Source organism: Cottoperca gobio, chromosome 4, assembly GCF_900634415.1.
Source record: "Cottoperca gobio chromosome 4, fCotGob3.1, whole genome shotgun sequence".
NCBI classification, from domain to species: Eukaryota; Metazoa; Chordata; class Actinopteri; order Perciformes; family Bovichtidae; genus Cottoperca; species Cottoperca gobio.
In genome coordinates this window covers 15074471-15088643 of record NC_041358.1, presented here as the reverse complement: position 1 = coordinate 15088643, position 14173 = coordinate 15074471, and the positions used below count along the sequence as shown (strand labels likewise).

Sequence of the window (14173 nt, the reverse complement as noted above, 5' to 3'; positions counted from 1 at the left end):
CAAGACTTTTTATAGGAAGCAATCTGAAAAAAAGAAAAGAAAGCAGATAGAAAGGATAGAGGCGGAGAGATAAGAGCGAGCAAGAACAATAGCTATATTTTCCTCCAACATTCTTTTGAACTAACTGAAATGTAAATACGGTGCGCTGTAAACAGTCAGGTGAAAGTAAATAAATGGCATAGAGTCTAGCTACTTTAGAAAAAAAGTCCATGAGCAACCTAAAAGAGTCTTTATTTAATTATGTACTTCCCAAATAATGTTTGCCGAGGTAGTTTATAAACAAAACAACATTCTTCCTGAACCGGACACAAAAAACTTTTTACTTTGAGTAATGTTCTTTAAAATGACATAAAGCAAGCTAATATGACTATAATGAGAAAAATAAAACAATAAAACACTGAAAAAGCCAACTATGTCCAGTAAAATGTTCTGTTTTGAAGAGTTTCCATCTTTCAGGGGTTACTGCACAATGACAGACCATAAATTACCAAGGCTCTCTTGGCTTCTCAATTTCCAGTCTTAGTTTCAGTTGACATAAAAAAAAAAAAATCCTGGGACGTCAGAGTGCAGTCTCCTCCTGGGGGGGGGGGGGGGGGGGGGGGTTGTGTCTTTAATGTGTAGGGGTCCGGGTAATACACCGGGTTATAAAGTATAAGTAATGCTAAGAAAGGAAAAGTGAAGAACGGGAAGAGCAGCTGAAGAGAAGCTGATGGACTATGCTGTGTGTGTGTGTGTGTATATGTATATATATATATATATATATATATATATAAATAAACACAAACACACACATAACTAGTGCTGTGGGACATGCGATCCTGCGTGTCCCTCCTCCAGTGGTCTCCAGGGACCCGTTACTGTGGCAATGAACAGGCCTCTATGGCAGGGACAGGGGTGTGAGAGTGTGTATATCTTGAATGCGGTGTACATGCGTGTTTGTGGGTGTGTGCGCACATCAATTGCATGTTAACTGTTAATCTGTGTGTGTTGGGTTGGCCGGTCTTTGTGTGTGCTGCACTAGCTGGAGGGGGGGGGGGAGAGGGTGTCCGAGGAGGCCTTTAGAAAAGCCCTAATTGCCGTTCCTCTCCTCTCCCCCGGCCGTCACACCTTCTTCTGCGCTAAGACTTTCCAGCCTCATCACACACACAGGAAACAGAACGCTAATTAGAGACAGCAAAAACCTCTCCTAATCACACTCTTACATGACTGTGACCAAAATGTCAGTCTGTGCATGCAGGCATGTTTTTTTTTCCTTTTTTTTTAATTTGTTTTAGACAGACTTGGGAGTCCACTTGGCATTTTCTTATTTAGCAATAAGAAAGTGGAAAAGCTCCAGTTGGGAGTACAGAGGTATAGATATAAGGTGGGATATATAACTAGTAACCGGAGGCTGTATGTGTTAAATACCGTACAGAAGTGTGCAATTTTAATTACATTAAACTAAACATCCTACTCCAAGAACTATTTGTGCACGTTTTCATTTACACTGCCGTGTCTTCTCATTTTCTAACGGTTTTACGTCCCTTGATAAATTTATTGATGAATGTGTATTTTGTGAGTGTGCATGCGCTTGCACGTTGTATGCCAGCTCTGCACACAACAAAGAAAAAAAAAAATGTGCTATCCACTTATGGTGCACAAGCAAATTCTTCAGAGGAAATGCTGACCAGCAGATGAGTTGCTTCTACTGTCCGTGCTGTTCAGAGAAAAATACTGAATGTACAACATGAGTACGTTGGAAGGAAAAAAATGCTTATCATTACATTTGGCACCCTGACAAACTACTGTACTTCCAATAGCTGATACAAGAGAGAGGAAAGTAGAGGGAGAAAGGGAGAAGAGAGAGAGAGAGGAGGATGGAGATTTAAGAGTGTGGATGGAGAGAGGAAGATAGAATGAAACGAGAGCAAAACGTGGAAAGAAGGAGCACAGACGTGGAAGACTGCATCCATGTCGGTCAAGTGAAAACTGAGCTCTGGTATGATCAGCCAGGGTACATTTAGTTAACTCATTTACTGATGTGCATCTGTGTGTGTGTGTGTGTGTGTGTGTGTGTGTGTGTGTGTGTGTGTGTATCATACCCGTCTCATTTTCTGCAGTCTCCTTGGAGACAGGCTCTTGGTGCTGGTGGGAGACCCTGCACAGACCATCATCCCCTCTTCTTCTTCTTCCTGAGAGAGAAACGATGAATGTAAATCTTAAATGACTAGTGTTGTAAATGAACTAAACCGACTGAAATATGTGCTAGAATATTGTGTATTTGCATTGAACGTGAAAGAACCTCACCACATTCAATTAAAAGAATGAAGGTGACGACTGAACTAAAGCAGTGATGCTCTTTGTCCAATTTGTTTGTTTTTACACACAACGTTCTGTTATTATGAATACTCAGTAGTGCACCAAATCCGCCCCTAAAAATAGTCCCTTACAAATGCACCATTTATCCACTGAAGCTTTTTAAAAATTAAGATATAGAAACTTTTTAAAAAGATTTATGTCTTCAGTAAGATCAAATGCGTTTGGGTGTGAGATCCACGAAGACGGTACTACAAATGTCGACAGAAGAAGTAACATATTGTTGGTTTTGTTATTTTCATGGACTTATTTGTTAACAGCAGATATCTTTAATATCACCAGCCTTATCATTTAAAACATTCTCTACAAGGTTATAACAATTATATTCAAGGTAACCACCACTGATGAGTTTAACTTCAATATGTTTGTGCTTTGGGGTCCTTGTGTAGACATCTGTGGCTGTCAGCTAAATAATTGTGCAGCAGATTAAGTGTGAAAGTCAAATTAATTCATTTGTGTATTTGGGAATGAATTTATGAACACACAGGAAATCTGTTTAACTTCAAATCAAATAGATTTCAACACCTCTTTTTGCCTCTTGTGTGTGTGTGTGTGTGTGTGTGTGTGTGTGTGTATATATGTGTGTGTGTGTGTGTGTGTGTGTTTGTGCACATACACACTGCAGAACATTGTGTGTTCATCATCAGTGCCCTCTCTGCTCAGTTTCCCACTGACAGATCAAACTGCTATTGCCTTATCAAATTCTTCAGGCTTATGGAAACATACACCTCGTTACATTAGCTTTGAGGAAATCACAGGCTCACTGATGAAATATGCAGACAATAAAAGAGAAAGAGGGGCCGGGGCTCGGATGACAGGCCATAGCCAGAGGGGCGTTGGTTAAAAATGTACAGCCCTGAACAAAGCGCTAAGCAGGCTTCAAAAGTCATTAAAGAGCCCAGCGTCAGAATCACACACTCCATGTAAAGCAGCCTTCCTGTCTGTTTCTATGAGGGGGGTGTGTGTCTACTGTATCTGTGCGCCCCAGAACAGAATTATGTGTGCACACATGTTTCTACGAGCGTGTGTATGTGTGACAGAGAGGTGTGAAGGTCCGTGCTGCTCACCCTCGCTTTAAGTCTGCCCTTAATGTCCCGGATGCCCCTCTTGGCATGACTCTTGGCCTAGGAGGAAAAACAACACACACACACACACACACACACACACACACACACACACACACACACACACACACACACACACACACACACACACACACACACACACACACACACACACACACACACACACTAATCAGAACATGTTGCATTAACATTCTGTTCTGGTTTCATGTAACATCAAGAAATGCTTTGATCCCTGTGGCAAAAACACGGAGACAAAAGGCTGGATAAGAGAGCCTCGCGCAGTAACAGGAGGCGGACACATGAAAGGGCACCCTGACCACCTATTGTACAGCACGTAACGACACGCTACTGCTCATCAAACGCACACTAATCATGAACCATTCTCCCCATCGCTGCCACTGTCAATTCCAAAACAGTCAAGTTTTAAAGTTAATTTATGGTTAATTCAAGCAGACTGATTAACCTTCACAAATCATCCTGAAGAATGTAATCTGAGGTCTGTTTCAGTGGCATTTTCAAGACTTTTTAAGGAATGTACACATAGAAGAGAAGTTAATTAAGCAAAATCCATTTAAGCGTTTTGCAGAAGAACCTACTTTAGTCACAGCTGTGTTGATGAGTGCTCCTCCTCTCTGTAATAGACACAGAAATGTATTAGTAAGTCACTTAGAGGCATTTTGAGTGAGTTTCCACACATATACACACATTCAAATTATTGACATATTAAATATTTATAATATGCACACAGCATGCAATCATATCGTGATCTTATCAAATTTCAACATCAATAACTCGGTTCGAGCAGAAATGCTTTGACAATCAGTTTGATTATTTTTCATGTGACTTCTGCATGCATGTGTCATACTGTGATGTACAGTATATTGACATATTTTACATAATCTTCAATATCACAACCAAAACTCCCTCTGCAGCTGTTAACAGTATTGTAATGCAACTTCAGTGTACAAGTGGAGACACCAGGCAAAGTATCATATAGCTGAGGCATGATAACAGCACGATTCAAAGCGTTCAGGAGGTTTTTATTTAGAAGCAGGTTAAAGCAGCGATGGGAGGGATTGTGCGTGATTGATTTCTTCTTTGAGTTCTGCAGAATGACATCATGGCACCCAATATCTCTCTCTCTTGCTCTCTCTCTCTCTCTCTCTCTCTCTCTCTCTCACACAGAGTTGCTGCATCTCTCCTTTGGCGTCTCACTCTTTTTCTATGTTTGGTCTTTAGTGTAAGCACAAAGCGTCGGCTAAACGGCTAAACAGAGTAAATGGCAGACAGCTTTTCAGAAGTCGGCAGAGGGAGAGGAGGAGTGAGGCCGAGGTGAAGGCCCCTCGTATAGATCCCTGTCAGTCAGGAAATGTGAACTTTAACAAACCTTTGAAGAGCACTCTAGAGAACTAATTCAGCCTTAGCTGACGGCGTGGGGAGAGAGGGGAGAGAGGGAGGGTGAGGGAGGGATACTCAGTGAGAGAGAGAGGGAGGGAGACAGAGGGGGGGGGGGGGGGGGGCTGTGACAGAGATGAAAAGAGGGAGAGGAAGATAAAGAGAGAGGGATAGGGGAAGAAAAGGAGAGGAGGAGAGCGACAGGAGATGAAGAAGGAGGGAGAGATCTATGTTCTTGGGTCGGTTCAGCGGAGTAACGCCTGTGTTTGCTGCCAGATCAACATGTCATGTCGGAGGACGTCTTGTCACGTCAAATCACTTCTGTCTCCCTCCCTGTCTGTCTCCACTGTCCTGCTGCACGCGCCGTTTCACACACCAAACTGCAGTCAAGCTGGATCTGTACATTCAGGCAGCCCCTTTCATTCCAACGGCAACACCAGGACTTCAAACGCTGAGTCGTGTCAATCACACCTTCAATTAAATCGAACTCGGGAATGAAATGAGTGAAACGTAACAAAAAGCCATGGATAAAAGCATTTAGGTATGATATGCAGGACTTTCAGTGAATACCTTCACAGTGTGCATCCATTGCTGGTAAGACCTTGAATTACCTGGAGGTATAAAACACAGAGAATATGAATTAATCATTTTTCACTCGATAGCATTGTCTTAACATTGCAAAGCAAAGGTAACTATGTATATTACACTTTGACACTCGCACATTAAAAAAAAAAGCGTTTAAAAAATGTAGACAAAACCATTTCTGTATTGAACAAGTATAAAATATATTTTGTGCACTATAAGTCTTTCATATTATTTTTTACATAATCAATAATAATTAAGTAAAATATTTACTGAGAATGGAAAGTATTAGTAACTGGATATAAAGGACGTGTGAGGGCAGAACAGAGGACTGCTTTAAAGAGGAGATTTGTTTATGTGTCCAGGGCTCTCAAATGTTTAGAGAACACGATTGCAGATGACAGTTGAGGTTTGGGTGAAGATCACAAGTGATAATAATATGATGGATTTTAGATGCAACATCTGGATGCCATTTCTTCTTCCTTGTCATGTAAATACAACCTGAAGCGTTGTGATCAAAATGATATAATTTGTCTGAACGCTCCTGTGGGACTTCTAACTCCACAAGTAATAATGCTCAATCCTGCCAAAACATTATTAATTATTTTGTCAATCTTCTTTTGCCACATTCAATTAGATTTATAAGTTACCTTTGTTCCAATAAAACATTGTTTACAACAAATAACAGTCGAGTATAAAAAGATGAATCAATTCCCCATGAGGTGTGACATTTTCTTTTAAAAAGATTTTTAAGTCAATTTATTGATTAAAAACGACAAAGATACAATTCTGTTTAATACAGTTCGTTAGTGCATTCATATTTAAAGTGCCTTCTGTGGTCACAGGTGTGTTCATGAGACATTTAACATCAGCCTACACACATGACACAAACAATAAGTAGTTCAGGATGTTATAAAACGCATACAAAGACACTTATATCTGTCTTTACCTATATAGCAACCTTTTTAATCACTTCATCATTGTTGTAGAGTTTTTTTAGAGAGAGGTTCATTTTATTTACGCAGTAAAGGGCTCATAGTGCCTTTTCTTTAAAGATTCTTCCTGGTTGTGTTCACTGCTTTAAAACTACGATAGCACGAAATATGACAAATAAATATAATGTGATATGATGGACAGGTCTAGCACTACTCACTTCCACAGAAGCCCCCCTCTGTGATCTCTTCTTCAAACACGTCGGAGAAGCCGCGGCCTGCGTTCAATTTGGCCAGCCGTCCGTCGATGAACTACAACCATAAATTACAACGTGCTTATTAAAGAAGAGGGGGGGGGGGATAAGTGGACGCACTTAAACAGATACAAAACACATACACATTGATTCAAACACTCAGGCCACAGTGGGCTGTTATTAATCCTACCTGACAGAAACTACATCCCAAGATTAGATGGGTTGCAGGTAATAGGGATTTGGTAATGTGGAGCAGGTGAGGGATTAGGGCAGCAGACTTCATGCTGCACACTGTCTGAGACATGAGGAAGTTTCATTTCCTCCCTTTGTAATATGGAGCGCATAAAACTCCATGTCATAAATATGGACCCAACAGCCAAGACAGCTACACATTTCATGAGCACAGTCACAAACTCACTTCAATATGTTCAGAAAGTAAAAGCAGTCACACACACACACACACACACACGCATTGACACACACATACCTCAACATTAGAAAATTAGAAAATTAACAACATCCTTTAGACATAAAAGCCTGAGAAGGACCTTGTGAGTTTTTACAGGACAAGGCCAAATAAGGAAGAATTAAAATAATTATTTTTAACACATTTCTTATAATCTTGGCGCATTAAAAGAGGTGTGGTGCCTCCTCCGAGCAGTTTACAGGCTTAGTTATGTGACACTAACTACAGTTGTATTGTAGTTTTTGCAGGGAAAAATATATATCGTATATCATCTTTCTTAATACCGAACATGAAGAAAATCTTTAAAACAATTATGTGAATGTAGATCACTCAGTCACACATATGGTGCACTGTTTTCTATTAGCTAAATCCAACCGCATTGACCCCCAAGTTCCTGTTAGTTTCCTGTCCCATCGCTTATAATATCAGCAAATCACTGTGTGGAAATAATACTTTGCAGTGAAATCCTTGGGCTAATCTTGGCAACATTCTGGTGTAAAAAAAAAGAAAGAAAGAAAGAAAGAAAGAAAACCCAAGCAGCTGCAATATAGTACTTTTCTTTCATTTTCAAGATGTGAAGCCAAGGTCTGCAGAAGCGCTGAAGAACTTCTAGCAGTTTGCGTGCACTTATTTCTTTCTAAATCTTCATGTTCAATATTAAACAAAAATGTAACCGTTAACCCTCTTCAGAGTTTATTTGTGGAAAAGGTAGGAGGGAAAAGCAGCTAACAATCAGCAATAGTATCATTCAAAAATAATGAGTATATAAAAAGCATTTGGATTTAACGGTTAAAATCTATTTTGACTGACGATTGCATAAATTAACAATCAACACCTCCTACCGTTCACGCACACTTTTGTATTTTCAAGGACAACAACAAATGCCACACTACTCTTTTTTAATTCTTGACGGCAACATATTGTCAGGTCATAACTGTTGCAATCCTACTCCCACCTCTGCGACTGTGTCCAAAGTATAACAACAGTGTAGGTTGTTTTAGGGCGCATGTCCGCAGGGACAGCCTGCTAACTAGCGACCGACACGGCCGCCCGCTCCTCTGGCCAGAAGAGCTTGAGACTCATCATTAGATCATTTTAATGAGAGGTGAGACTGCAGGTTTCAACCGCTGCTCCGCTACTTGGACGGCCTAATTAGTGCAGATAATCAACCCGAATCATCACCTAGCCAAAGCTTCCACTTATCTACCCCCTCGTCTCCCTCCACACACCCGGCCAGATTACCTGCCTCACTGTGGGCCTTAATTGGACATTACTCAACAATGAGAGACTGTGATCTATTTCCCCCCCCCCCCCCACACACACACACACACACACACACACACACAGTAAACCAACACTTAAAAAAAGCACTTGCTCATGCACACGTACACAAACACAAGGGCTCATGTAATTTGTTTAGAGAAAGAGACACACACAAAAAAATAACCCCCTCAAATAAATAGAAAATAATTGTGGGGTGGGACCGCACCAGGAGCAGCTTCATTCAATCAACAAGTAGTAAACTTTGAAATACATTTAAAAAAAAAAAAAATCTAAATTGGTTACTTCAATTACATAAAAACAAATTCACTCCCTTAACATTTGAATAATTTTGCCTAAATGGTTTTTGACTTTTACTAAACATACTACTAAATGAAGGCACACTGAGTTCAACAGCTGGAGGTGAATCCTGCTCTCTTCATGTCTACATGTCTTCTTGTTTCCTGTTGCAGACCGTAGACAGGGAGAGTTATTCCATCTGGCTACCAGCACAGTGACTCACTCACGGGTCGGTCACAGTGGTCTAGATCTATTTAAACTCTGGAATTGCTGAGCCAGAAGTTGGGATTAGGACTCTACAGGGGTTCATTTACAGAGATATACACAGACAGCCTAAAGGAAATGTTATTTTTGCAAACCAGGAATTTTAGCCCATAAATTGTAGACACTCAGGGACATAGGTGGGATTTGGGTTTACATCTCGCTAACATCTTTGCTAGTTACTAGAGGGGAATAAAGGAAGCCTGGTGAGTAGTGAGTGGCAACCACTATCGCTGCTTCATAGGCTGCTACGTATACAACATATGTATACTTCTTTTTAAGTCATTATATGTCTTAAGCAACTCCAAACTTGCCACATAAACACATAAGAAGACTCCAAATAAGTTGTTGTATTTTAAGAAAGAAGCAGAAACTATCTGAAATGAAGTCTTTACAGTAAAAGTGTTTAGAGCCAGCAGCCACGAGCAGTAATGCATCTTACAGCACTTTGCTTGGACAGGGAGGTGGCAGCTAGTTTTATCCATCACTCCTTATTGGTTATAATAAAATGCAGTTCTCCAGCTTACTGAAATGAAGTCTTGTGAACTTAATGGACTCGACGGAGAAACTACTTGATCAGATAATTTGGTTTTTACAAGGACACACCCTTCCTCCCTTTCGATTAGCGGCTCGGCAATTGCATTCATGCACACGGAGAGTGACGGATGATTATTGATTGATGGGACGCACATTGTCTACAAAGGCTCCTGGCAGTAAATTATCAGGCAACAAGTCCCCCTACAGACTCAATAAAACTGTATGGCTTAGTTGTGTCAATAAGAGGAAGATACTTCATTGAATCAGTCTCTGCTAGCCCAACACACACACATGAATGACCGTGTGTGTGTGTGTGTGTGTGTGTGTGTGTGTGTGTGTGTGTGTGTGTGTGTGTGTGTGTGTGTGTGTGTGTGTGTGTGTGTGCACTTGTGAGTGTGTAGGAGCGGTGGATGGTTGATAGGAAGCAGGTTAATGTCGACAGGCTTTCCCCCGCATTCTTTTAGAAGACTTCTCCCACTTGTTCTGTTCTGAACAGAGACGGGCTGGTGGACCGAGCACACAGGAAACAGGAACAGAACAGAAGTGTGTTAGAAGGTGAAACTGTGACATTTCAAGAGGTGTGTATGTGTCTAGTTATTGTAGGGTTGGCTTGGTGTCTATATTTCATACAGGCCCAAGATAAAGAAACTATTCTTTCTGCTTTTTGTTGTACAACTCAAATGCGCTCAACCTATACATTTGAGTTATTAAGAAGGTGTCTTAACCAACATCTTACAACAAGTAATGTGTTACAATAATACATTTTAATAGCGGTATTGATAGTAATTAATGGCCTTTAATGACATATGACAGCACACAATAGTCTCTCTGTCCACTAGGCCCTTCAGCGCTAAAGGTATTACTAATGTTTTGCCGAATTTGCATGAACAACTCCACGCTGTTCCCTCTATAAAACTGGAATTACTTGTGAAGCAAAAGAGCTGCTTTACAAGAAATAAAAACAAAATCACCTGTAGAAAAGCAATTTCCTGCTGAAATGGTAACACCTCAAACTCAGGTAACACCTCAACATTATGCGTGAGTGCTTCGCCGTGTGTGTAATGTGTGTTGTGGTCTACCAATTCTAATAATATGGTTTCAATTTGGCTCAGGTTTGGCCCATTATCGTTGACATATAGGCGACAGTGACAAATCCCACACTTTAAAGGCCATTGTGTGCAAGTGAATAGATGATGTATATAATTGAATATATTGTATAGGACGTGTTGCTTCAGTCTCGCACTAATGATTGGCTGATTGATAATTGAGCAACCCAACCTGTCTGATTATAATATCCTCTTATAATAATCCCATTGGGAAACAGAGCACACATTTTCAAGTTTAGCTGGGGAATAGGGAAAACAAAAGAAATAATTACCTAAATACATTTTTTATTTCATTTGTAATATCAGCATTGCAACCCTTGTGGATTTGAATCAATGTTCTTTTTATAAGACTATACAAAGCTAAAATTAATTATTCCCTGTATGTGGCCAAACGCTATTTATGTTCCTTAATTAGGGGGCAGACAAATAACACATCAGGACTATATATAATGTGCGACAATGAAGAAAATATGTTACATTATAGGTGCATAATAGGACAAAAGGCTTAAAATATAATAACACAAAAGCAGAGCAGAAGTACTTATGTATATAAAACATTAATGTGTGCATGTGTGTGGCCACGCAAGTTTAGTATTGTTTGTGTGTTTGTGAGCGGATGTGGGTCATGGCCAGAGCAGAGCTCGGGCGGACCGCTGGCCTCTCTCACTTTAGTCGAAAGAGGAGTGGAGTAGATAAGCTCACCCCATCCCCCGTGCTGGAGAGGAGGAGGAGGAGATAAGGGCCTGTTTCCCAATGCTACCGCGGAGGCAGGAGCCAGCCCGGGAGGATGCTTTGAACTGCTGCTCGCTATCTGCTCTGCCTGGGAAAATTATAGACGGGGCAGAGTGTCCAGAGAAACAAAAGGCTGATTGAAGGCCGCTGTGCTGTAATTCTCGTGGGTGAATCACGCTACTATCACGGGTCAGAGAGCACAAAGAAAAATTCAAGGGGTGAGAGGAAATTTTCTTCGGAGCCAGAGGTGTCCCTCTACTCAGCTCTGGCTCGGCTAAGTTTAGTATTGCTGCAGGGATTTGGGGTAAAAACATATTAAGTATACATGAGTGATTTTTAAGGGAAACTCAAGTAACCACACATGAATAAAGGATACCTGCTCACACAACCACACACACACCCACCCACACACACACACTGGAGACTGTATCTACTAGTAGATATTCAATTTTCTGAGGACCAGGTTAAAATTTAGGCCACATTTGTTTACTTTTACAGGATTGTGCATACAGGCCGACGAAGGAATTCAACATTGATATGGTTTTGTGCAGTAAAAACACATTTACCAGGCTCGACTTATCATGGTCATTTTTGTACTCCAGGCAAAATGGAGCAAACGGAGACATCAAGACATAACATGAGTGTGCTGAGAGATAAGCACAGTAAACAGTTTCTAGGGGTCAATAACTGTCTATAATCCCAGGCCTCTCTCTCCTCCATTTCTCCTCACTCTGAACAACTGAACTGTCAATATGCTAAACGCTAACTTTACCTAGTTGACAGTTTGCTCAGCACATGTGGTGCCGAGAGACAACTGTAAAAATGAAGACGTTTACCCTTCAAATTTTTTCTTTATAATTAACTGACTAATAAAATAAAGCTGAAAAATAAACTGACATTGATGGGAGAGGACAGAGTAACCTGCCGTGTAAGCACTCAGTCATGGGTTCTATTTGTGCTTGCCTGTACTTACAGGGGAAAGAGATATAAAGAAGTGCATCTGTTAATGTAAGCATGTAAGTGACAGCAGATTATATAATTATGATCTGAGGATGAGTAAAGGTTTGAGTTTTATGCAAAAAGTTTAACATTTTCTAGGATAATTTTTTTTTATATACCGGTTGCAGTTTGAGAGCGAGTGTTGGAGAGGTGCTGACCACGGGGGGAAATACAGGTGTGAAGGAAAATAGTTGCACACTAAAAGCCACGATGCAAAAAAGGATTGAATAATTTATCAACGTTTCAACATGAAACTTCTTCGGGGTATTGATGCCATAAATGAGTAGTTAAAGGTACCGTGTGGAATTATCAGAACATCCCTGTTGCTCACGCGTGTGTCCTTAGGCACAAGGGGAGCACCCAGTTGCACACTGTTGGCACTGTATTACTGGAGCTGAATATAATATCTATTAATACATGTAAATTGCTTCACATAGTACCTTTAATGCTGGTTAAAAGAAACGGACAAACACAATTACACACACACAATTACACACACACACACACACACACACACACACACACACACACACACACACACACACAGCTGTTTGTACCTGTTTGAAGAGCTGCAGGTTGACGGCCATGGACAGGAAGCTTCTCATGGTGCTCGATCGATTGTTCACAAAGCTCTCCTCACAGAAAGTGATTGGCTCCCCCTGAGGAGTACACAGAAACATGTATATTAAAAAATAAGACTTATTCATTTTGGCTCACTTTTCTTTGTACCAATCTGTTTTCCACCATGTTTACTTAGTTCAGAAAGGAGCCACAGGAAACAAGGCAGACGCGTGTGGTGCCTGGAAGGCAGGGGGTCTGAACTAAGCAATGTTGTTTATAATATGATTCACAGCACTAAGACGATCACATCATCTATTATCACTATGCACTGTAAAAAGTCTTCTAAAAAAAACGGGGAGTATTTCAACTGATTTCTTCATTAGTGAGCTAAGTGGGCCTGAAAACAGAAAATGAGTCTAAATGAGAGACAGGAAGGAAAGAGAAAGGATTAAGCAGCAGGAGGAAGAGTATTAAAAGAAAAAACTGAAAACAGTCGCCCTGGAAGAGCGCACATGGTCTCCCTCGGACGAGAAGACAATGTCCCAGTAAACTCCCCAGTATTCCACATGAACACATTATTACTATTTCTTACATCATGTGTGCTGGCCTGTGAGCTATAGACACAGAGGATGGCAACAGAACCACTGTGGGCCAATCACACGCAGCCCTACAGTCATTCTCAATTCATGTTTTCTCATAATTAACATAATTCTCACATATTTCAATGATGCTCTAAATTCTTCTTGTGTAAAAAAATAATTTAAAAAAGTGCTTTGTCTGTTTCAGGCTATGAGCAGAGTGTGGCACATAAAAACAACTTCACAACACCGGAGACTAACCCCATTTTCGAGGATGGGCGGATTATAAGCTACTGTACCAGTGGCCCAAATTACATCACAGGAATACTGCTCCATTTACATCACTAAAAGTTTTTTTTTTAAGGCGTATTCTCTCGTAAAAGCCAAGTTGAAAGTAGCTTGTTGTAGTTTACTCAGCTTTGCCATTTGGATCTGGCTGCTACAGCCTCGGAACATACTGCAGTTGAAAATTGAATAGCATGCTGAGACTAAAAACTAATTGGTACTGAAAAACTTCCAGAGTCAACTTTAACACCGAGACTGTGTACAAATCGGTATCCAACTAAATCGTTTGGTTTAAACAGGCTGAACGGCAACTGCTAACACTGCTTGAATCTTCTAACTAGACTGTTTTAAAAGAAAGAGAGCAACACTCATTTGATCTATTTTAAGAGGGTCACCCAGGTCACACAGCGCAAGAAAGACTATGACAACTTCCAGTTAAAGTGTAAAAAAAAAACATGTCTTCGCTGCATGTAGCCAATAAAGTT

At 40.6% G+C, this 14173-nt stretch overlaps 1 protein-coding gene across 1 annotated transcript in view; it reads right to left on the bottom strand.

Moving 5' to 3' along the window:
* dennd1b (DENN/MADD domain containing 1B) overlaps positions 1-14173 on the bottom strand; it is a 100952-nt gene that overhangs the window by 10179 nt on the left and 76600 nt on the right. Inside the window, exons 14-19 of the mRNA XM_029429068.1 lie at positions 12822-12923; positions 6571-6661; positions 5406-5446; positions 4037-4072; positions 3423-3479; positions 2082-2171 (exon numbers count right to left, since the gene is read on the bottom strand). Coding sequence (XP_029284928.1) covers positions 2082-2171; positions 3423-3479; positions 4037-4072; positions 5406-5446; positions 6571-6661; positions 12822-12923 — 417 coding nt within the window. The remainder of the gene's footprint in view (positions 1-2081; positions 2172-3422; positions 3480-4036; positions 4073-5405; positions 5447-6570; positions 6662-12821; positions 12924-14173) is intronic.